This window comes from Neopsephotus bourkii, unplaced genomic scaffold (assembly GCF_033783945.1).
Source record: "Neopsephotus bourkii isolate Nb327-2 ecotype Australia unplaced genomic scaffold, CSIRO-AGI_Nbou_v1 NB_323, whole genome shotgun sequence".
Lineage (NCBI taxonomy): Eukaryota > Metazoa > Chordata > Aves > Psittaciformes > Psittacidae > Neopsephotus > Neopsephotus bourkii.
In genome coordinates this window covers 512,960-539,128 of record NW_026900831.1, presented here as the reverse complement: position 1 = coordinate 539,128, position 26,169 = coordinate 512,960, and the positions used below count along the sequence as shown (strand labels likewise).

Below are 26,169 nucleotides of genomic sequence, written 5' to 3'. Positions count from 1 at the left end.
GTTCATACTCCATGCTGATACTTACTTCTTTTATGAGTTCTGACTCAAGCACTTCAGTCAAAAAGAAAAACACCCATGAATATATGACAATTACATACCAGAAATACAGAACTCTGAATGAGTGGGTGGACAGCCCTTGCTGTACAGAGATGGATTTGACTCTTCTTAGCTTATAGAAATGCTTCATTAAAATAATTACTAACACACACCTTATAGGTGACTTCAGGTGGTTAAAAATAATTCCATTGTTATTACCTTGTGCTGTATTTCTGCTGCAGTCGACTTTGTTGATTTGAGTTTCTCTACAAGTTCACTGTTGTCTAAGAAGCTCCCTTGGGAAGCTGACAAGCTGAGCAGCATGCCATCCTCCAGTGACCTGAGCTCAGTCTTGAAATTATTCTGCTGCTTGGCCAGGATGGACTAGCAGAGGGAATGAAAACTCTGCATTTAAACAACCACAGCCAGAAATTCTGATTTATACCATTTGTGAGCTATAATTTCTGTTTAATTGCATTATTTGATTTAAATTCTGAAAGAGACAGTTTATCTTCTGTCCCAAAACACTAGAACTAAGGTTCTGAGACACACAAAGAGAGATGGTCAAGGTCTCCTAGCCTCCTTCCTCCTCAGACCACATGAAAGCACTGGTCTCTTCCAGATATGGAAAGTGGTAATCTATGTGACAGCTGAGAAAATCAACAATAGCACAAGGCTAGAAAACCCCACTTCATCAGCAAGCAGTGGGGGAAAGCATGGTCATAGTCAGGTCTGCTGGCTTGACGTTCTGACAGTTAAATAGACTTATAGCTAAATCTCCATCAGACTCTGACCCTCACACCAAACCCCCCTAGGTGATACAGGTGCTGTAAGCATACAGCGCCATGTAGAACAACATGCAGATACAGAGGAACATGGCTTTCAGATCATGTTCCCAATTACATGGCTTTCAGTCTGCAAGGGGTAATTAAACCTCTCTGACCCAGTTTACCTTTGCATGAAGCAGCAGTACCTCAAAGAATTGTAGCAAATCTTTGTGAATGAGGCTAGTAAATCACATGAGATAGCTGGGAAGACACACTAGAGAAATAGGAAATGTTCTTATTCATTTCACCCCCTTAAGTGTTTTTTTTTTTTTTTCATTTTTTTATCTCATAGTTCACAGTCTGCTCAAAGTCCTTTCTACAACCAGCTATAAAAGTATTTCTCTTCATAAGTTTCCATACACTGGCATGCCTGCAGCAGCCACAGAACTGCATCTTTGCAGGAATAAATTATGATTTATTAATCAAGTGACCCAGGTCCTAACAATGCCATCATATCTTCTTATGGACTGGCATGAAATTTTATTCACTCTTATTGGCTCAAGATCACTGAAGCACAAAGCAGGCCAGAGGGCTTTAGTCCTGCAGTGTAAATTAAATGCAATGCATAGAGCAAACCAAGCAGTAGAGAGAAGTGTGAGAATAAAATCATGATTAATTTAATTTCAAGCAGAGTTTTAGGTCAAGCCTAACCATCTGGGAGCATGGATTTGAGCAAATCAGTAGAAGTACCTGCTATCCATTGCAGAATCTGGTCCTTAAGGTCTTTCTAACAGATGGGTTACTCACAATTACTGTACAGCAGATCCAAATAGGCACATTAATACTAGTCTCAAAATCTCAGGAGGGCCGATGGACAGGTCAAAATATAGTCTTTACCTTACATTTTTCTAAGTCTGGCCTTTCAGCACTGACAATCTTAGCCAACAGCTGGTCTTCTAGCCCATCCCTGGTGACAGTGAAATTAATGAGGATGGTCTAAGTCTGCAGTTCCAGCTTGTAGAGAGGGTGACTGAAATAACAAAAATAATTTTTAAGGCAATCTGCTAAATGTTGTGTTCCAAAACAAGTATTTGCTGGGCGAAAGAATGAATTATACTAGGTTCACTTTTTATTCACTGAACACAATGCCTTAGTCTAGACATGTCATTTCCTGACCTATTGCCTTCCATGAGAGTTGTCAGCCTGTTCCACATAGCAACACTACTACTGCTGGAATACCAGTAGTACTTCCTACTTCTATGGCTCGGCACCTAAAAAAATCAAAAGACTGCTTATAGACTGCAGTGTGTGCTACAGAGCAAGTGCCACAACTTTTTGTCATCTGCTTGGACAGTGAGCATGTATGCCAGTCTTCAGCCACTGCCTGTCACACATGAGCACAAGTAGTCTATTTTAATGTACAGCAATAGCTTTGAATGTTCTCTGCCATAAAGAAAATCCAAACATTAGCAGCAAAACTGTGTTTAAAAGAAGTCAGTAGAACATTTATGCAATGGAACATAGGTAGACACAAACCCTTTTCAGAAAATTCAAAATTTCTATTTGTTAAGTTAAATCAATCTTGAAAGTGATTGCAATAGTATAGATACTAAACACTTAAAATGCAATTCATGAAATGAAATTAACACCAGAACATGAATAAAAGTATTTTCTGTACAAATTTTAAGTCAGGAACATATATTTCAGCTCTTAGCATCCTTGCCTGTTTCTGACATCCCCTTAGCCAGAAGACACAGGCTAGATGAAATGGTATGCTGAAAGCATTTCTGCATTTCACCAAGGATCAGGAAGAAAAGACAGTCACTTGTCGTATACTACAAGTGAAGTCCTAAAAATAGGCTACTATGTGTAGTTTTAGGAAACCCATGACTCTACATAACTCAGTCTCAGGTGTGTGCCTTAAATCGAACTGCCATGCAAACTACTGTATATGAGTTTTCCTGGCTTATGCTTGTATAGTTATGAAGTAATTTAGTCATGCAGTCATGTCCTTCAGACAATACAACCTTTCTCAGCTGGACATGAATTAACCTTCGAGTTCTGCACATGGACTTCAATTCTGATACTGTGGTCTCTCCACAGCCTTCAAAATGAACTACAGCTGGAAGGAACCTATCAGTAGAGTCTGACTCACAGAGAGAAATTTTACCTCACTTTCAATACATATGCAGAGAGACAAGAGACAAGCAGAGATCTGACACAGGATAACTTTTTCAGTTTGCTTTGTCAGCAGAAAAACCCTTACTAAGGAAGTCACACTGTATTTCAGAAGGTCTACGTGGCAACATAATAAGCTTTAGAGTTCTGGATTCAAGTTCTTTACGGGTTCAATTCGCAGAAGCAATAAATTACCAATTTCTGTGATTATCATCTATGAAAGGCAAAAATTATATAATGACTAAATGGGTTTTATTACTGAAGCTGTTCTAGGTTTTCTGTTAATTACATATCTGGGAAAAATAAATGTTATTGCTTTCACATGGTTCAAGGAGGATAAGCAACAGTGATAAACACAGAGGTGGGGAAACCCAGTAGAACAGCTTCATTTTTTTTTCCCAGTGAAATGTATCTATTTAGAGATTTAGAGGTTAATTCTGAAGAAATGTAGCAGGTATAGGCACTATTTATGGACCATGATAGAAGGCACATTTATATATATAGAAAAAAGGTCACCAAAGAAGTTACTAAAGACAAGTTCTACTTTGGTGGTTTTTCTACATAATCTTCATTTCCTCATTCCACCAGCAGAGGCAGACAGAATGGACTGAATGCACCATTCTACCCAGGAGAAAACAGAGCCTCTTTTGTCTCATCTCTATCTCCTTGTTATTTAAGAGCATACACAGTAAATTAAAGAAAGATTGTTCTCCACAAGTTTTTGGTTTTATTTTCTGTTGAAATTTTTGTAGACCTTGAAATAAGGGAATCACAGAGCACTTCAAAAATCCTGTATGCACTTTGAGGAATAACAGATTTTTAGCAAAAACAAACAATACAACCAAATAAATTTCAGAAGCTAACACAAGTATTAAACTCGCAGCTATAAGAAGTCTGGGAACAGTGGAACATCTTGTCTCATCTGTCAAAATCTGAGTTATCAGCACAAAGACCTGTTTTTCTTTTGCATATGTGCTGCCTAAGGAAACATTGACTAGGTCATTCAAAGATGGGATCTCATGAGGACAAAAAAAATACTGAGTATAGGAACATGACTTCATGTCATGAAATGCCACAATAGTTTATACAAAAGCTTTTCTTAGCAGATATTTGAATGCAACTCAAAATCAAAAAGACTATCTTTCAAGGCAGATGTTCTCCAAAATATTCTCTGACTCTAAATGGCAGACAGTAGCGTAGCTCCCCATAGCTAAAAGTTTTCTATAAGGTCAGCAAGAATGAAAAGAAGTGATAAAATTTTGGACAGAAAAAGAAAGGGAAACAATATTTTTCAGTGTGAAGAAAGAGGGATAAACACTTTTTCCAAAGGAGCCTTCTTTCAGTTCCTGCTGCTTAAAATTAAAAGCTTCTTGAACCAACTTGCAAAATCCAACAAGTAATGTAGAGAATGAAGTTGAATAAATTGAGTGGAAACAACTGCAGAGTGGAGCTGTTACTAGGCAATCTCAGTAGGCAAATGGTGCAAGCTGGTCGAACTAGTTCAGTGGAAAAAGCACTGCCTTAAAGTCACACAGCTGGCGAGACATTGAAGGCAAGGAAAGCTTCTCCCTGTGGAGAAACAGAGTGAATTGTCTTGCTGTTCCATGAATAATAGTCATGCCTCACAATAATGGAAACTTGTTCATACAAGCTACATTTGCACATAAATCAAATTTCAAGGCATTTCAAAGAATCTTGTAATAAGCTAATCTTGCAATTGACGAGGTGGACTATCACTTTGCGAATGTGCAAAGGGTTTGAGCAGGTGTAACAGCTCGTGTGAATGCAAATAGGGGCCTTCTGAACAGTGAATTTATTCCTCTATCTGCTTTCCTATGAGTCAAAATGAAATTGATCTATTATAGTTAATGCTCGTATCCAGTGATCTCCAAAACAATAGTGCTGGGGAGATAGGAAACACACAGATAATCCTCAAATATTAGAGCCTATCTGTACCAAACATATTCAATGACATCATTACTCTTAGAGCAGGCAAGGACCAAAACCCAACACTGTACAGAACTGGCACCTGTTTATTTGACTTATCTGCTTCAGAAAATCTAAGTACATGCATTTTGAATCATTTTTGTATACAATGCTAATAAGCTGCATCCAAATTTTACTTTTTTTTTTTAATTGTGACTTTTATGCTTATATAAAGCTATATAATACAACCGATATTTTTTGAAATTATTTTATTCTGTCTTTTCTCCCTCTTCTTAAAATATTCTAAAATATTTTAACAAAAATATTAGCATTTTAAAAACATTTTGAACATGAGATCACAGTTTAAAGTATATTAAGACACACTGATCAGGTTGGCAGCTCCAAAATTAAAATTTAAAAAAATCTAAATTTGAACACCTAAGCTTGTTAGGCTTCTAAATATATAATAAGGCAGTAAACAAAAAGTCTGATTTTCAGGTAACAAGTACCTGTATTTCAGCCTATGATCACCCATGTTTTGAGGAAAATAAATATGTATGTATATTTGAAGTTCTCTGAAGGTGAGAATTTCTTTTGCAAGCTTTATTCAGAAAAAAAATCAGAATATGGCGTTACAGAATATCAGTGAGTCCAGTACAAGAACAATCTTGGTAAACATGGAAGGAGAGATACTTTTATGAAGCTGCTTCACAGATCAGTAAGTTCTCTAAGATGCAGGCTAGTAAATTTGCTTTGGAAGAAGTACAAGCTGATAAAACTCCCTTGCTATGCTTCCTGTCAATAGATATGATAAGATACATTTTACTTAAAATTAGGATTGTCTGAATCTCAGTGGATTTAATTATTTGTAATTATACAGTTGTCAGTATGTGGCCATTTTACGACAGTGGTATCTACTGTGTGGGTCAGGTTCAACGTATATCTTTTCAAACACAGAATTAATGTACTATTGATGAAACCATTACTAGAACCAAATTAAAGTCTGAGCTGATGTATTGGTCTACATGGTGCTGTCAGACATTAAAGGAGTAATTAGTATTCATTACTTCATACTCTGCAACATTCCAATTATTGATGAACTTCAACTGCTGAACTGCACAATATCTATCACAAATACCTTTCTAGTCTTTCTTTATTGGGACAAAAAAAAATTCAAAGTACCTGACACAACTAGTAAAATAAACAAATAACAAAATTTAATCCAGAACAAGAAAAACTCTGCTTATTTGTTGATAAAGGAGTATATATACCATTAGTACCCCATAAAGAAGACCCGCCTCATCATTAGTGAGCCACAGAATGTTAGGTCATATAATGCCACTTAAAATATTCACCAGAAGAACCTATATTTGAATAGCTCCATATATTTGTGTTTGTGTGTACAGCTCTGTTGTGTTATATGGAAATCTTTGCTAAGTAAATGAAAAATTATATTGTTGTGATCTTCTTTTCAATCCAACTTCTTTTTATTTATTTACATCCTTCTCATGTCTTAAGGAACTGTTACCCTGCGCAACTTCTGATCTCTCTTTTAGACCAGTATAATTTTAATTTTCAGTAGAGTTTTTTCACTACAGATACTAAAAAGCAATCTACATGGTCTTACCCTGAAGTACTCCAAATACCACTGCAGAAAAATGTAACAAAGAGGAATCTTTTCAAGATGCCACAGTGCAGGGAAAAAGTGCATCTTCCAGGAGCTTCATGTGTGCAAGAAGATTTGAGCTGTTGTGTATTGCTTAGATTTACTGCGCAGGCACCAATGCCTGAAGCATGGATGGGGGGGAAAGAGGGAGCGATAACTTGGGTAATCTGTCCAAAAATAGATATAATTTTTATTTCACTTTTCTTTCATATTTTCTCTTTTTAAAACCTGAAACTATGCAAGCACTCTAAACACTCTTTGAATAACATTTGACACTCATCCAGAAATACTTCAGTGGTATTCTCTGACTTTTCTCAGAATAAACATCATACTCTTCAATATCACACACAACATGTCAGAACATAACATTACTCTCCCTTGTACCATCTACCAATCCTACCACTCCTACCACTGCAGTGTCAGAACAGGGAAAACACTAATTCAGCCTTGCCTTACCAAATTCAAATCTGAATTTCCCACATGAACGCCCAGCTACAGACCTCTGAGGTGAAGCTCACATGGGCATCAATGCTCTAAGCCCTTCCACTGGGAGGGAGAGGTCAGAACAGCCCCTGCACTCAGGTCTGTGGAATACTTGCATGAGAAATAGGTCACAAGAGTTTTGATGCTAGCAGACTAGGTTTCTGGGTAAAATTAGAAAGACAATAACACCACAATTACATCTGTCTCAATGGATTTGTGAACGCTGTCAAATGGAGTGGTTTGATGCATGGCATGTTGGCAGCAATACTGATGGAAAGAGCCCCCCCCTCTCTAGCTTGATATTTCTGCCCTGTATTGTTCGCATTTTAAACCAGTTCATTCATCTGGTTTCAGTGTTTCAGAGTGGCCCAGAAACAAACTATGGCAACAAACTGCAAAGTAGAGGCACAGTTTTCTTAAGCTGGTATTAAAGCTGGAAAACCTTATATTGTTAAATCTAAATCAGGCTAGATTTAACCATTTCCAATACTTTCCTTTTGCTAAAGATGCATAACTTGGAAATGAAATAATTTATTTTCTTTTGAGCCAAATTGTAATATGTATACTCCCTGTTTTGTTCCTTTTTTGAAGTAAAATAAAAAAGATTTTCACTTTGGGTTGAGAAACTCACATGCATGTCTATATTGTATTCAAGCCAAACTTGTGAACTGGGAAGAGAGTTTTGTTATCTAATCAGATACAGATACTAACATTTTAATACCTACTCATCATCAGTTTTCAACCACTGCATATTAAAAAAAACTTCATGAAGCGTTATGACACAGTAAGCAAAATATGGCAATCAAGAAAATGTAGATCTGGTTGTCATGGCAAAATTCTTATTACTCAAGTATACTTACTTTCCCTTTTTATCTGTACGTCTTCCATGCAAGGATGGGATCAATAATTTCACACGTTTTTGATTAGTATAGTCTCTCCACAAGCCAAAGTTCTTTCAATGGTCTTCAGAAAACTTAATATGAAAAATAAAAAACCTCCCTCAAATATTAGATAAATGCTAGTTATAGAAAGATTTCTCTTATATAATAGGAGTTTTTCTAAAAGAACATGGTTAAATCATGCAAAATGGTTGACAAATAATTTCCCAGTAGTTAAGGGTTTGACAGTTACAGTTTTGAATTCAAATTCTTTCTACCTATGCTCTTGCTAGTCCTCATATTAAAAAACATATATTGCTGGAGCTTTTCTTATAAGCAAATACCAGGATATGGCTCCACATTGAAGACATTAGAATTAACAGACAGAGGTTGAGGGAGTACATATATCTTTTAGCTTATTTTTTTTTTTTCATTTTTTGTTCTTGTGTTACAGCTTTTGGTATATTCTCGTCTAAACAACAATACTTTCTTGAAGGGTTAAAATCCAAATGACTTGGGAGAACTCTGTCCCAGTAGGCACTGAGAGTAGATAATAGTGGAAGGATAAGTAAGCAGACAATATAGCTTCACAGAGAGGTACAGGGCATAACAGAAAAGAGCTCGTTCACAGGAGCAGACAGGTTAAATGATTAACATTTGTTTAAAAAATAAGTTCATTACTCTGACCATTTACTGTGTAATCATGTATTACATCTGGAATTCAGTAAAATAAACTTAGATAGCCCTTTGAAATGGAGCAGTTAAATCTTACCTACTTGGCTCCCTATATAAAAGTAAACATGAAAAAAGATATGAACAGATTAATTACCTGCAAGAGCTACCAACTTACATATAATTCAGTAATAGCAATGAAGATCAAAACTATGTTTGTTTACCAGGAAAGGAACCGATACTGGCTTTTGCCTTGAATGCCATACACTGGATTGAATCTTTCCCTCTGTAAGATGCATATGCTGTGTTCTGCTGACTAAATTGGACAGCATAAGTAAGGTAACAGCATCAGGCTTTGCACCTTACTTATTGAAAAAGTGATTTGCCCTTCACAAGAAGAGCATTTCATCTTCCACTCTATTTTATTCTCAATGCTTGAAAACAGCATTAAAAAAGTCCCCTTTCAAGCACCATTTTAAATGGGAAATACTGATATGGATAAATAAGCAGTGATGTTGTAATATTTCAAGTGTACAAGTAAGTGCATTCCAACAAACACCAATCCCTTACAAAAATCAAGGAACTTAGGGGCAGTAAAACATGAAAGCCAATTCTTCAGCATGCCCATACCCATCCTGTCCTCGACGCACAACATTAAGGTCAGCTCCATATTTATTCTTTATCCATTTAATTCCCTGTTGCTGGGGATCTATCATCAGAGGGCAGCACTTACAGTTTGTTAGAATAGTGACGTTTTCTGCTCACATCCTATCACTGGGCAGCCGCTCGTTACTCAATGCTGCAATCATAGCATCATCTGTCAACGTGGCAGTCATGTCCAGACCCTTCATCACAAGAACAGAAACCTTTGAATCATAGTGGAATATAATCATCCAGCAAGGTTACCAGGTAGCAAGACATGACTCAGTGCAATGCACAGGATAATGGAGCCGGTATAAACTATGCTTTCTAGGCAGCAAAGTAAGGAAGATCCCTGTAGAGTTTCAGATGCAAAAGGATATACCAGAAAATGTGATGAGAAGTGGTTTATCAGGTTTAATAAAAGAAAAAGTGTTTTCATTTAAGACATTTACATCATAAAAAATACTTAAAAGTTTCAAACCCACCATATATTATCAATTTTGGTGTATACAGTTACTGATATTGCAGATTCAATGCTCATGTATGCTCTTGAGCAGGTATTTCTGGAACCATAAAACAGTATCCACACAAAAATTACAAAACCAGTATTCCCACGGAACCTTATTAATGTAGTTCAGTGATGTGTTAACAAGCTCAAAAGCCAGAGAGAGAAAACCATGTCTGAGACCAGAGGCAGCCTCAGAGCTCCCTGAGTGGGACCAACTGCGGCAATGCTATCATGTGAGTGCCTGCTCACTAAGAAGGAGGCTGTGATCTCCATGTACACTAGAGCAGCTGTCAGACAGCAGGCTTGTTGGATACTAACTTGTCACAAATACTTACAAGGAGATGAAATAAAAAAGAAATGGAACATCTGAAATGAGGGCTTTCTGAATGGGTGTGTGTTGGAAGGGAAATGCTTAACACCACACAGAGAGTGAATACCTATTTGGAAAAGAAAAATGGCTAGTGGAAGCATAAAAAGACCTACATTGGATGATGCCTCGAATTACTGAAACAAAGGCCAAGGTCTCAGCAATTCCTTCATGACGTTATTCCAGGCTTTCTTATTTGTGATTTCAGGATTGAATTTTAAATCCACAAACAAACCCACAGCATCATCAGTATTTAGCCTGAACTACCTTCTATACTACTCAGAAGTGTTTTAAAAACTCTTCCATCAAAATTTTCCTCTTCCTTAGACATGCATAACCCCACGTGCAGGTTTGTGGACTGGAAATTATTTTAAAAGTGCGCATTGAAACAAAACAAAACATCTAAACCTGGTGGTTGTTTATAATGAAAATCATTACATATATTTAAATTGAGCCAAATTTGCACAATTATTAACAATAAGAATGACACCATACCTCTAGTGCATTTTCTGCGGCCCAACGATATAGTTAACATATTATTATGAAATGTATACCACTTTAAAATTGTCTAACCCCTGATTTTAATCACAGTGCCCAAAATAAACCTACCTTTTTATAACTTGCTGAAAATACAAGTACAAAAAAACCAAAAGGCATATAAGCCCCTCCACAAGCAAGCAATATACTTACCTTCCATATGTAACACATTTATCTAAATACACCATAAGACTGAAAATATAATTTATCTCTGGACTGTAAGGCAAGCAATACAATAATTTCCATGAACTGAAATATTTCCTTGTAGAAAACACTAGCATTGGGGTATTATGACGGTTTCTAATACATTTTTCACACAGTACAAGAAAAATATTTTAATATATAGATACATCTATTATTATCATATCTGCACAAAGCTTCGTGACATAGAACTTTGTGTTCCTTCTAAAGAGGACTATTAATAAATATCTATTTTTAACATCACTATGCAAATGCATTTCTCTCCTCTTTTCCACTCTTCCCCACTTGCAGCAAAACAGTCAAAGCCTAGACAAAGTATTTTTTATCACTGCTGTTCAATGAAAGCATTTGAAAAGTAAAAAGTTACATTATGGATTATTTTTTATTTATAAAAATGTTCAATCCATTTCAGAGGATTCTTAAAAGACCTAAGAATGACATTTATTTCCAGGGTCCCATTACTGAAAATAAAAAATATATCGGTGTAATTTTTTTTACGTATCAGCATTAGTCTGCAAGGTAGAAGGAGGTTTTTGAGAAAGAACTTCATCTGCAGGCAAAATTTTGGTGAAAAAGAACAGGGAGATGTTCCAGGCAAAACAAAGCTCCACAGAAATAAGTGACTGTTAAACTCTCACACAAAATAAACATCTACATAAAGATATCCCTGCAGTTCTGAATGCTGACCTTGGAAAGCTTGGATTTGGCTTTAATGGTATTTCAAATATCCCAGGCAAATCAGCTGGACTGCTGTGCCTTAGCCTTGTGAATTAAAATGAGGTAAGAGTAGAATAAACTACATTAATTGTGATATAATGCTATGATTTATGGCACATGAGAAATAAGAAACAATTAGGAAGAGCTGAGGAAAAATTGCAACAGTAAAGTCCAAAGCTTCACAAAGAAGAATGGAGAAAGCTTTGCAGAGACCACTCCAAGGGTTAGAGCCTCTATGAATTTATTGAGTGCTATTACAGTTTCCTCCATGTACAAGAGAAATGGGGATTATTGTAAATACATGCTCTTACTAAAGCTGAAAAGCTAAGCAGAATAGATCTCCCTATACACCTTTCACTATAACATTTGTTGTTACACAGGTGTTAGAAGGGACAGAATTTGGAACTGAGAATTGGAAAGGGAATTTTTTTTTTTTTTTTTGCCAAAGAGAACTCAATTTCTGTCTCTGATTCCCCTGAATACGTGCCTGTAATCTGAGGGAAGCATGTATGCATATATCTACTGGAAAAAAAAACCTGCAAAAAGCCACTTTAAAATACTGTTTTGTGCTTCAGATTATTGCATGCAGCAATTTTAGAAAACCAGACTCTTCATAGGAGACTCTCATTTTATACAGTAAATTTTACCTTTCGTGACTTTAGAAAAGGAAACCAGAAATGTTCCATCAGTTCTTGGCGATACTATTTTGTGAAGGATGCAAAGACACAAATGCTGCTATTAATAAGCCGTCACTACATAAAGGTTTGTTTTGTGCTTTGAGAGTTTCAACAGACTGGGTCCAATGTATGTTTTTAGACTACAAAGCAAAATTAGAAAATGTTATCTCCTGAACAACTTGGAAATGACAGAATGTTTGGTCTCCACATTAAAAAACAGAGTACAATAAGACAGGTACTGTCAGCAAGAGATACCCTTCCTAAACCGCAAGGCTGGAAAAAATCCATTCTCTCTGGTATGGTGATTTGAGACCTTTGAAGCTGCAAAAATAGAATGGAGCTCTTAATCAAGCATTCTATCTCCTTCCTCTGTTTGATTTTTACAGTAATTGCTGCTTTTGTCTCAACCAGATACAGTATGGCAGACACATGGCAATACTGACAGCATCTGCCATAATACTGCGAGGTACAGTATGACACTACTGCCTTGTGCAAAGTGCAATCATTTTCAGCAAGATTCAGGAAAGGCAAGGAAACAAGAATATTAGAAGGAAAAAAAATTAATAAAAAAAGTAAAGGATAAAAACCTGTTTCAGTCTTAGCAAATATATGAAGACTTCTTTTTTTTTCATGCTTTTTTCCAAGGGAAAACACAAGGTAGAAGAGTTGCAAGGTTTTTTTCTTATTATTTGTCTGGCTTGTTCTACCTACTAGCCACAGAAGTTTTACTGCATTAAAAACCAAAATAATTTGGAATTTTGACAGGAGGAAAGAAGAGGGTGGTCAAACACACAGGTTTGCATAAAGAGGTTATGGAATTTCCAACCTGGGTGATATTCAAAACCTAACTGAACATGATCCCGGGCAGTCTGGTCTAACCAACATAGTCTGAGCAGTAGTGGTGGACTAGATGACCTCAGAAGGTTCCTTCTAGCCTCAATGATTATATCAGAGTTTAACTCTAGAAATTGTTTATTTATTATTTTTCCCCACCGAGATCCCTGATTTCTGGAATCCCTTGCGCACTTGGCAGAGTTCATCTTAACCACACTTTCCCTGGGATATTTTGGATGACTAGTCAGGAACAGTCTAAGATATTGATGATTTCTTATTAGTAGCTACATGGAAAGCTGCTATTTTATTCCAGTTATGTTTTAAAGACAGTCTATTTAAAATGTTAAATGGTGACCAAAGAATACCAGTTATTGAAAGCATCTTATATAAAGGAAACTAATATTTAAGATATGGATCAAATCATCATCTTTGTTTCAATCGGAACTTATGACATGGTGTAAAAACCAAATTAACAGTATTTGGAACATTATACTTTGATTGTTGTGTGTATACAATTCCCAGCAAAGGAATGAATATATGCTGCATGTATGCTCAAACAGTTTCATCATGGAAAGGAAGGTAAAAATTCATCATCCATTAGAGTCACCTTCAAACTGATGAAATTCTAGATGTAAAATTAGAATAGACCACTGTAACCCTTCTTCCTTGCTTGTACTGTTTGAAATAAATACTCAGGATAAAAGTTTGTTCATTTGACAGGGAAACCTCAGGAAATTATTCTTCAGTGAGCAGAGGGACTGAAGCAAAAAAAGAGCCAGTATGAAAGAAGGAAAACATACTGCTGAACAACTTATAATCCCTGTCTTTTACCCACTGTCATACAGACATTTATTTTTCAGAACAATGTCAGTAAACAAAACATATGTTTTCAGACCTTTACATGATGTAATCATAATCAGTGAAAATCACTGAATGGAATGCATCTCAAATAACAATTCATTATAAACATAAGTTTCTATATGTACAAAACCAAAATAATGAACAAATTGTTAAATTTGATATTCACGAAGTATTTTCCATCTATATTTTTCAGAAAAATCAGAAATATTTACTGTAATAGTTAAACATCCTATCCTGTAAAAACAGACACAGATATCAGAAGTCTCAAACTCTCCTGTTATAAAACAGGAATATAAAATATTCACTAAGAAATTTGAAGTACTTTTGATGAAACTACCATGCTTTAAAAAGTTAACATCTAAAGTTTCAGTGTAAATGCAAGACTTGGTGATTGTGAAGGCCTCCTAAACCCCAGTTACGTTCATAAGAGATGCCCAACAAGTGACAAGCAAAGGATTATTCTAAAGGTCTAACAGCAATTTTTGTAATGTAGCATTTTGTTTTGAAGTATTTTAGAAATTTGTTTTTGCCTATGGAAGTCATTGTATTTTTCTTTAAACCATTAACTGAAGGCAACGAGACAAGAAATACATTAATTTAAAAGAGGGCTGTTTGATTTAGCCATTCTTTTCTCTTGTCACTGACTGGTAAGCCATAAACACTAAAAAGCACCCATCTCATTCTCCAAAATATCTTTGAAATTTGAAGATTTACTAAACGTAGAATGATTGTCTGTTTAAATCTTTAGTAATTTCACCATACCACCCAGCACCATAACTTACTAGTGACAATGGCTAGCAAGGGTTTAAGAGTTGGAACATGCAGTGTAATAAATTTCCAGACAGTTAAAAATCACTATAATTTTATTCTAATGCATTATAGATTGCCTGTAATGTCATCCTGCCTGGGGTGGCCCATTTCTAATTTTGAACAGCTGCTCAGCTTGGGAGTTAGTTAATGATTAAATATAAATTGCCTGATTTATTAGCCTGAATAGTTGAGCTTCCAGGTCAATGCTATATAGACAAAAACATCAGTCTTGATGCTTTTCAGAAGTTAACTCTCTCCTGTTCTAGTCAAAAAGAATTTATTCTCAGAGAAAAACACTTGACGTTCTAAATTAATCCTTTTAAATATTTTCCCTCTTAACTTAGACAATAAGATCGCTAAAAAAAAATTAAATCTTGGAGAAAAGCTTCTTTTAACTATGTATAAACCTTCAAATCCAAGACTCAGAGACTACCTATGGAAGGTCATTGGCTTCCACAACACTTCAAAAGACTTTGGAGGTTTGCAGAGTCAGGCTAACAGTGACCATCTCAGATGTCTTGGGCAAATTAAAGTTTTCATATGCAGGTAGCAATATTGACTCCACTGTTTTTCTACTAAAGGCAAGATGGTTTACATAATTTACATTTCTGGGCATATTAATTTCAGAATCAGGGATCAAACCCTGGTCTATTTTAATTACACTGGTGTTTTTTTATTACTTATATACTCTTATTCCCTCCAAACTGATTAAACCTTGGTTGCTAGCCTCTGCTGAGAGATTTGCAGAAACAAAAGTAATTACACTCTGATCATAGAAAACAAGGTCACAGGGTATTTCTGAAAACCAACTTAAAATATTTATTCAAACTGCCTTGGGAAGTCACAAAGTAGTTTTAATATTGTTACTTTTCATTTCCTGTAATTTACACTTATTTGTCAAGAAGGAATGGTTGAAATTCTGGATGATGAGTTGAGACAGCATGATTTCAGTAAAGACCTAGGAGAGACTGCACAGCAACGCTGAGGCTGACTTGAATGTTTAGTGGCCATTAAATAGGAATTTGTTAGCTTAATGGTGTTTGCCTGTAAATAAAGCTAATAAGCACATTTTAACATAAGTACATTTCATTCTTATTTAAAAATTAATAGTTTCTGCAAAAGGAAAAATACAAAAGCAAGCAGCAAATATATCATTGGTGCCTTCCCCTTACTTGCAATCTAAAGTGCAACGCTGGCAGATAGAGGGTGACACCATCCTTACCTAAAGGATTATTCAGTCTTTCTTCTCATTAACTAGAGGCTGTCCAGGCTGCCACAGTGTGTTCACAGTTGTGTACAAATGTGGTGACTTAGTTATCGAGACTTCTCTCTAGCAATCATGTCAACATCAGTTGCTCAGAAATATGCGATTTTTAGGAAATGCAATTGTGGTGCATTAGCTTTTACTCCCCGGGATTTTATTATACGGTTTATTTGTTGTTGGGCTTGGGGTTTTTGTTGTGGATTTGTTGTGTTTTTTTTTTCTTTTTTCTATTTAATTCTTTTCTAATGAGGGTTATCCTGTTGCTTGTGCCACCTTCCAGCCTATTCTCCCTATACATAATCCTCAGAAGATTAAGTTTAAACTCATAGCCAACAAAATATTTCAAACATTTTAAAACTCACACTAGGCTGAAGATTCAGGCAAATTCTTCTTACCTCAAATCCCTTTACTAATCTGTTGGCCACTTCAATACTTCTGGTGGTTTGTTTCACATCATCTTGACATTGGATTTTCTCTGCAACTTTCTCAAGTGAAGATGTGAGCTTATGCACATTCATATTGCTATTCAGAACCTATTCAGAAAAGGGATTGGTAGATATTATACCTTAAGATTTGTTGGGATTTCTGGTGGTTTTTGTTTGTTTGTTGTTTTTTTTTTTTTGGGGGGGGGAGAGAGGGAAAGAGGCTTGTTAGGTTTTGGGGTTTTAGGGCTTCTTTTATTAATTTTTAATTTAAATAATATTTTAAATAATTCTAATTAGAATAGATGAATAATTGCGGACAGTGCCTCTAAGTCAGAAGGGTATAAACTTTAGAGGAAAGTTTTGTTGTGCAAAATTCTTGTTCTTTCTACAACACAACAAAGCTATGTTAACTAACAATAATTTAGAACAAAATCACCATTAGAATCCTTTACCAAATATCCATTTAAATGGTGGAGATCACGTGCTTGGAGATAATAGCAGGAGAAGTGTTTCTGCTTGATGACAAGGGTCTGTATCGCAATGACCATATGTGCAGGTCCCAGTCAAAAGTGCAACATTCTTGTGCTAAGTTCACAGAATCACAGAATCCCAAGGGTTGGAAGGGACCTCAAAAGATCATCTAGTCCAACCCCCCTGCAAAGGCAGGGTAACCTAGAGTACATCACACAGGAACTTATCCAGGTGGGCCTTGAATTTCTCCAACGTAGGAGACTCCAACAACCCCCCTGGGCAACCTGTTCCAGTGCTCTGTCACTCTCACAGTAAAGAAGTTCTTCCTGATGTTAACGTGGAACCTTCTATGCTCCACTTTACACCCATTGCCCCTTGTCCTGTCACTGGACATCACTGAAAAAAACCTAGCTCCATCATCCTGACACTCACCCTTTACATATCTGTAAACACTGATGAGGTTACCCCTCAGTCTCCTCCAAGCTAAAGAGACGCAGCTCCCTCAGCCTCTCCTCATAAGGGAGATGTTCCACTCCCTTAATCATCTTAGTGGCTCTGCGCTGGACTCTCTCCAGCAGTTCCCTGTCCTTCTTGAAGTGAGGGGCCCAGAACTGGACACAATATTCCAGATGCAGCCTCACCAAGGCAGAATAGAGGGGGAGAAGAACCTCTCTTGACCTACTAACCACACCCTTTCTAATGCACCCTATGATGCCATTGGCCTTCTTGGCCACAAGGGCACATTGCTGGCTCATGGTCATCCTCCTATACACCAGGACCCCCAGGTCCCTTTCCCCTTCACTACTGTCCAGCAGGTCAACCCCCAACCTGTACTGGTACATGGGGTTGTTCTTCCCCAGATGCAAGACTCTACACTTGCCCTTGTTGAATTTCATCAAGTTTCTCCCCGCCCAACTCTCCAGCCTATCCAGGTCTCGCTGAATGGCAACACAGCCTTCTGGTGTGTCAGCCACTCCTCCCAGTTTAGTGTCATCAGCGAACTTGCTGAGAGTACACTCAGTTCCCTCATCCAGGTCATTGATGAAAATATTAAACAGCACTGGTCCCAGCACTGACCTCTGAGGGACTCCATTAGTCACAGACCTCCAGCTAGATTCTGCCCCATTGACCACTACTCTCTGCCTTCTTCCCTTCAACCGGCTCTTGATCCACCTCACTACCTGATCATCAAGCCCACACTTCCTTAGCTTATCTATGAGGATGCTGTGGGAGACAGTATCAAATGCCCTACTGAAATCAAGAAAAACCACATCTACTGCTCTACTATCATCCATCCGCCTAGTTACTTCCTCATAGAAGGCTATAAGGTTGGTCAAACATGACTTCCCCCTGGTAAAACCGTATTGGCTGCTCTTAATGACCAGTAACAAACATCCTAGAACACACTATGTCCTGTGTATTCCTGAGCATTTAAAAATGTAATGGGGAAAGAAAAAAAGCAAGAACAGAATTGTTATTTTCATTTTGTATATCAGCCTGCAAGCATAAGAAGGTCCAGCAATTTACTCTTGGGCAGACAGGATGGTTTCAGTAATAGCAGAAAGCAAGTAGATCTCCTGCAGGATGATCCATACCTTCACCCAAGATCATGAAACACACTTGTGTGCACTCTGCTCAAAGGCAGCAACATGACCTCTCTCTGCTTTCAGGGCTTTCATACTGAATATACCTCAACTCGGTAGTTGCTGCTACCCACCCTCAGTGAGCTCCTGCAAATTCCCTCTTAGACTTTGGAATTTAGACTCCTTGTTAGACTCTTTATTTTCTTCAGTGTCTATCACTCCTGCCATATAACAGGTTGCAGTAAAAAAAGCTGCAGCATTTTCTCCAGATTCTTTTAAGTGAGCAGTTAGGATGACATGGGATTTTTAAAATTGTTTCTGTTAATGCCTGTTTCTCTAAAACAGTTGAAAGATGCTTGAATGAGGAACTAACTTGTTATCATTGTTGAAGATACAGTTCTTCATCTTTCTGAAAAAGACTAAGAAATACTGTAATAGTCAAGAATAGTTAGGCAACAATAATTACACACTGAAATGGTGGGTGAGGGTGAATCACAAGTTTCTTCTGCTTGTAAAAATAAAAACTCTGAACTGTTGTGCTTGTTCATCAAAAAGAACTTAAAAGAAGAAAGCCACCCACAATGTGTTTATGTCACTTTTCCCTTACGTAAGGAAGATAAATACATTCTTTCCTAGTCTATAAAAAAAAATAAAAAAAAGTCTCTCCATTTCAGTAAACTAAGAACTAATGAATAGAAAGCTGTTAAAAAAATCAGATATTGAGTAATAAAAATTTAAGAGGTTAACAACTTGAAAAGTACTTGTTTTACAAGTAATCAGATGAGGCAAAAATTGAATAGGAGAACAGAGCTTGAAAGACCATTTTGAAAAAAAAATAAAGATAAGGCAAGACAACAGGAGCAAGACAGCATGCAAATTGCTTGAAACTGTTTTGTTTCTATAGAGTAGCTACAGAACTAACAACAGTGAGCTCCCCTTTAGAACAAAATCCTCCTACTTCAGGTATACTAGAAAAAATGCAACAGGATCAGAGTGTGTACCCCCACTAAAGCTTAGTGGATTTGCAAGATCAAAGATTTACACCTCATCTGCCAAGTCTGGTGTTTGAATTGGTGGTGTGCAATAAAGAAATTAAAAGTTAATATACAAATTAAAAACAATAAATGTATTGGCAAAGGGAAAAATATGAAATCATAACTTGGAGCTTAATAAAGAAGGTTGGCTTGATTTCTTAGGGATAATGAGGCAGCCAATCCACTTTTTAATGGTGATGGATCATAAATTGAGGGACTAATGAGGAGTTCTGCTCAATAAGGGCATCTCACAGAGATGAACTAGCATGCAAGGTGTAAGAAGAAAGAAGACAAAGTTCTTTACTCTTTATTTCTTTATTTTTTTAAGAGAGACATTTCTAGACATCTCAAGTTTGCCTGCATGATTAACACAGATCTGAGCATAGTTCAGGTACACTCATCCACCAAAGTCTCAAGCATTAAAGATGGCAAGGACATTCTTCTGCAGTGTGATACCACGCTGTAGCTGCTTATATGAACTTTAGGGTGGGGGGTCAAGAGATGGTCAAAGCTATCTTCATTTGCCCATTAAATCTGAATCTCCTTCAGAACAAGAAAAGGAAAATAACCTACACTAGAAGGAAGAAAAACATGAAATTGGTAAAATAATGAAATTCTAAGACAGCATAACTCAGTTTCAGTAAAACAGAATTTTGCTCATTCTCTTAAATTGTTAAATCAAGAAAAAAAAAAAGTGAAAATAATCCCCATATTACATATTTGTTCAGCCTTCATTTATTGCTTGATTTCTTAAATTGTGAGATTTCAGATCTAAATATTACCAACAAAAAAGTCTTAACCTAAGTCAAAGCCTTCTAAACCTGATTAATGCCATCTTTCAAACCAGCTGAAGCTTTCTTTGCTAAGTAGTGGTAATTAGATTGCAGCAGAGAAACTCCTTCCGCCCACCATCTCCTAAGATACCCTGGCATGTCTTTGTCTGTTTCAAGAGTGCTTTGTATTGGCAGGTGTCCATTAAATGAATTCTTAATAAACAACAAATAATCCCTCTCAAAACTTCAAGAGGCACTTGGTGGCAAATGTGGTCTTCAGTTCAATCCTTAACTCAAAAAGACATTTGTTAGTAAAGGACTCATCTAAATTTCCACTTCTGCATGGATGTGTGCACACATGGGTGTATGTCTTTGGAGATCTTTCAAAAAATCAAGATCTGATGTAATTTTATGATAATCACACATAAGCATGAGTTTCCAAAGCCCTTTCTGGCAGTTATTAATATATTCCAATGGGTCATTACTCATATAAACATTTGTCTCATACTCGCTGTAAAAATCACAGCCACCTACTGACATCAAATAGCATTTCAGTTTACTAATCCATTGTTTATAACAAGCCTAGATGCCTTTGAGGAAATCCAGTAATTTCTGATTAACAGCTTCATGTGCTACCACCCAAACTCTGGAATGTTTTTCAGTAGGTATGTGGGGAAAATAGTGATAATCCCCAATGAAAATATATCTTTAATACTTACACTAGGATGTAATTAAATCAATAAAAATAAAATAACAAAATAAAATAAATAAAATTAAGTGGGTTCAATATATTAGAGAAGAATGCTTATTAATCAAGCAATACTTACAAGAAGCTTTTTCCTGACGATTTCCAGTTTTTCTGTAGCTGCTGCTAATCCAGCATTTGCTTGGGCCAATGTAGAATATTTTGGTTCTAGCTCCAAATACACATTGAAAAAGAGATACAATATCAGTACATCAGATAAGAAGCTGGTCTCACATTCATTATAAAAACAAAAATGATGAAAGACTTTCAGATAACACTAGTAGTCTCTCATTACATGCTTTAGAGCCATCTTTCTACACAATACTGAGACATGTGGAGATTTCTTTCATTACTGACATAAACACTACAGGAGATTTGTTTATAGCTTATAGATGGATATCTTAAGCAGAACTGAATGCATCCTTAGTGGGTCTACTCTCCAACTAAAATTAATTTATATGTATCACTTTCATAGTTTTAGAATAAAGGTGGGAATCAGACAGGAACTAAGTTTGAGTAGATTTCAACTAAAATTGATTAGGTTTTTACTATTTTGCAATTAAATCACAACACGCTACAATACTAGGATGAACTACTTATCTTTCTTCATCACTGAACTTTCCTATATTGATGCCCAGGCACAGAGACCAGCTGCTGCAATGGATTTTGTATGGACATAATTTGGGTTGAAATCTGGATCCTTCAAGTAATGCTCCTTGACTTTCAGACAATTCAGAGGAATATGCTCCTTACCACAGTTGATTAAATCTTGTAAGAAGTTGCAATCCATCAACCGTTTTCGATTTTCAAGAATCAGAAGCGAACACCTACTTTCATCACAAAAGTAAAACTGGAATGCTTCACTAGCTTATTATTTTAGAAATATTATGCAGTACAAAGCAAAAATATTTATCCCAAAAGCCTTAAGTATCCACCCTCACATACACATTTTGAGATTTTATTATTTGCTTGAGGAATTTGGCAGACATGAGATAAATATTAGGAAATGTTTTCCCTTTAGCTTTTCTTCTGGTTTTGCAATTAATACATTCCAGTGGCACACAGAAAAGAACAATGCGAATTGAAAGAAAATGAAGCTGCATTTTAGTTTCTTTTTCTCTGGCTCTAATTTCTATCTATTCCTTTGCTCTCCCATCTTACATATTTTATGATGTCCCATTGATCATTACCTTTCCCATAAAGACTTTTGTGGCTTTCCAGCTTTGGTCTTTGGGCACTTTCTATGGCTGTAAAACTGTTACTGCAGCAGTAACACCAATTACAGCCATTGGTAGATTGGTGAAAGCTTTTGCTTCTGTAAGATTAACCTGAAAAACAATCAAAGGAACAGGTACAGCTATGCAACACAGTCGATTTGTTCTATAGAAGCTTTCTGATTACCAGCATACAACTCTCAGCTCTTCAAAGACTTATGACTTACTTTATGTGGTGAAAATTCTAATGATCACAGTTCTTCCCTGGCTCTGCAAACCTCATGCTTATCTCACAGGCTCATTTCCTGTCAGGTCTTGCTTAAACAAAGTCTAATTACAGAGAAAAAGAATATTACAGTGATCAAGATGTTAACACTTGGACCAAGCACTAAGCATTGACAGTAACAAGCCTCTGTAAGAAATTAAGAACCTTACGAAACATCTTTTTACAATAGTTGGGGCACTTTCCATTCCTACATTTATGGCATGGGACACACACAGACTCTGCTTGCAGAAATAACAAAGATTAAAACTTAATATGCATTACATTACAAATGACAAGTTACTAATAAATATTTCTTCACCTATTGTGATGTAGCTTTTAGGATGAAATTCCCAATATTTATTGGTTTGCATTTTAGCCACAACATTTTTTTAAAATTAAATACTGCATATACACTGCTCTGGTTTCTATTTTCTCTTATATTGTTTGAGACCCATGTTATTGAAATTAATTTAAAGCAAATACTTTGAACCAACCAGAGACAAATGCTCCTTCTGTTACAGTTTTTAAAGATGCAACCAGGTGAACAGTTAAAGTCACATGAGTTGCATTATAGTTCTGTGTCTCTTTATTTTTATGCATAGTTATCCTTTGCTTACTGATGCCCAAAGAAATAATGGGACAAGACTTTTTATTAAGGGAGGAGAAATAATACCAAGCAGATAAGCAGATAAGCCTTAGAACAGTATTTCTCAAATCTACTTCCCCTCACAGTGAGACGGAGGAGCTTTTTATTCCTGTTTCCGTAAGTTTAGTACCCTTCACCCATATATATACCTACACCATGCTCTTCATGTGTCCCATCTTGAAAGTGTGGGTCCCATCTTGAAAGGCAATGGCATATGCATCTCCATCTGTAAATCACTCTGGCTGGCATCATTCATAGAATCATAGAATGGTTATGGTTGGAAAGGACCTTAAGATCATCAAGTTCCAACCCCCGTGCCATGGGCAGGGACACCTCCCTCTAAACCATATCACCCAAGGCCTCGTCCAACCTGGACTTGAACACTGCCAGGGATGGAGCATTCACAACCTCCTTGAGCAACCTATTCCAGTGCCTCACTCACTGGTTGGAGAGTCCTCAATGGGAGAGGAGCTGGTCAGATGTATTGGGTAAGCCCTCTAGAACTTGAAAAGCTGTGCTAGCTTGCATTTAACAGAAAGCTGGAAGAACTACAAAATACAACAGTAGGATGGGCAGAGCCATCTCTCAGGGCTCAGCTCCTCATTGATACACATCTGGAGAGACTGGGAGGCGAAAGGGCAGCCTTTCTACTTACCAAGGACCTACAGATACCAGCAAACCCATGATACCTCTCTACCGGAGTGACTGAACAGAACCAAGCAATGGCAAGCAAATGAAAACATTTTCCTAAGCCTGAAAGAGGAAGGCAGCACATCCACTTCACCTGCTAGCAGTGTACTGACACTGAGCTCCCCACTGAAATGGCTGTCTTTTGACACATAAATAGATGCTGTATTCAGGGATTGGAGACATTTCAGTGCTGGTCATCAAAACCCCAAACTGCAGAAGAGAGGTTGGCAGGGGCCTCCAGAGGTCTCTGGTCCAACTTTCTGCTCCAAGCAGGACTAACCACAGAGTCAGGTCACATTGCTCAAGGCCTTGCCCAGGCAACTTCAGAAGATCTTCCAGGATAGAGATGCCATCACCCCACTGGGCCCTGCCCCAGAGCACAAACACTCTCCTTGTGAAGAGTTTTCCCCACATCCAGCTGGACTCTCCTTCAGTGCAGACAGTACTGGTTAACTCTTATCCCTTCTTCACTGGGCACTCCTGACAAAAGTCTGGCTGCAGCTTCTATGCCAGTACACCATAGAGGACAGTGGTTAGATGCCTCCTCAGCCTTCGTATCCCCAGACTAAAAACCACTCTGCCAGCCTCTCCTACATCACATGTCTTATAGATTCTCCTCCATTTTTCCTGCTTAAATAGTATTTATTCCCTGCAATACTCCAGTCATGGAAACTATCTCATTGTGTCTCCATAAATTCTACTGCTTTCTAATTGTCTCTTAACTGCTTCATAGGCTTCAGGTGTCAGTCCACAAGCACTCATGCAAGTGCGAGCATTCACAAAGGGAGTCTGTGCCTGGGAGACAGGATCCTGAACAGACACAGCACAGCAAACCACTACCAGAGAGACACTTTTATGGCAAAGAGACACAGAAGAGGCCTACACTAAGGAGCGATTTGAAAGGTATGCCAGTGACCAAGTAATGAGACATTATTCCTTTGAATAAATGCAAAATCCTTAGGTGGGACCGAGTTACGACTGAGGAGATAAAAAGCTCCTTTCCTCATCCTTACTGAGGACAATTTCTGGTCTCAACTCTCTATAAAATTATAGAATGGTTTGGATTGGAAGGGACTTTAAAGATCATCCAGTTCCAACCCCCTGCCATGGGCAAGGACACTCTCCACTAGACGAGGATGCTTAAAGCCTTGTCCAACCTGGCCTTGAACACTTTCAGGGATGGGACATGGACTCAGATTAGGCTTCTGCTCAGCAAATCTCTTGAGCAGCAAGCAAGCATCTCCTGCTTTTAGAAGTGGCAGAAAATGCATGGGTAAATGACAGCATGAGCCATTCTCTTTCCTCAGCACAGGTTAAAGGAAAGACGGAACATTACAAAGCACAGGGCTCTGTTTTTAACAGTGCATCTTTGCTGGGCAGTAGCATCATTAGCTGGTCCCTTCCCTGTTTCGAGTCACACAACTGCCTACTGCTTCAGAGCTCACAATTTACCATCTGTTCTTAATCTTCTCTTTGCACAAACAACACACTGCAACTACAGCATCTTTTTATGCAACAATCGATAAGGCAGGTAAGACCAAACAAGGAAATGGGCAGGAGGACATAGCCAAAAATAATGGTACATCCTGCAGTGCTTCCTGTCATTTAACCACTGAAGCTACAGAAAAACCCAAACACACTCTTTTGTCTGGAGCTTTGCAGCCATGTGAAAATAATCATATGGAAAAAATGAAAATGCAATTCAAAAATACAGAGCACACAGATGGCAGTAAAATGACAACAGTGTAACTGCCCACTATTTTAAAACCTTTGCAGTGTCACATTCATAGTCAGACACTTGTTGACTACTATACAGATATGTAGTTTGCCACATTTATGTGGCATCCAGACTGACCCCACTTTTCCTGATGAGTCTCATCTAAATTGACTTCCACTCTGCCTTTTCTTAAGTAATGCTTCACTCTAAGGCAATATCTCTAAGGTATTTACTGGCTTAATGTTGTAACACTCAAAAAAAAAGAAAAAAAATCCTTATAAACTCCCATTTGAAATCTCTAGAATAGGAAAGCCAAATGAATTTTTGAAAGGGTGACAAATTTTAATCAGTTATGAAGAATTACTTAGCTGGAAGATGTATTCTCATTTACTAAATTTATTTTATAACAAAAATTATAGAAGACTAATATTTAGAAACTATAATCGCTCTTATGAAGTAGCTTTAGATTCATGGTAGCACAAAATGACACTTTCATTTATGATGAAAACATTTCAGAAGTGCAATAAAACAATGAACAGGGGAGTACAGTAATAATTAGTGTCATGTGCTGAACTTCATTCC

General features: G+C 37.1%; 2 protein-coding genes across 2 annotated transcripts in view; both read right to left on the bottom strand.

Moving 5' to 3' along the window:
* The window catches only part of DNAH11 (dynein axonemal heavy chain 11), a 65,273-nt gene that overhangs the window by 1,958 nt on the left and 37,146 nt on the right, over positions 1-26,169 (bottom strand). Inside the window, 9 exon segments of the mRNA XM_061347730.1 lie at positions 256-420; positions 1,701-1,833; positions 9,237-9,472; positions 12,226-12,299; positions 12,302-12,395; positions 16,420-16,557; positions 21,138-21,266; positions 21,690-21,838; positions 22,242-22,383. Coding sequence (XP_061203714.1) covers positions 256-420; positions 1,701-1,833; positions 9,237-9,472; positions 12,226-12,299; positions 12,302-12,395; positions 16,420-16,557; positions 21,138-21,266; positions 21,690-21,838; positions 22,242-22,383 — 1,260 coding nt within the window.
* Positions 1-26,169, bottom strand: part of LOC133209241 (uncharacterized) — a 115,528-nt gene that overhangs the window by 60,699 nt on the left and 28,660 nt on the right. The gene's annotated exons all lie outside the window — the stretch shown is intronic.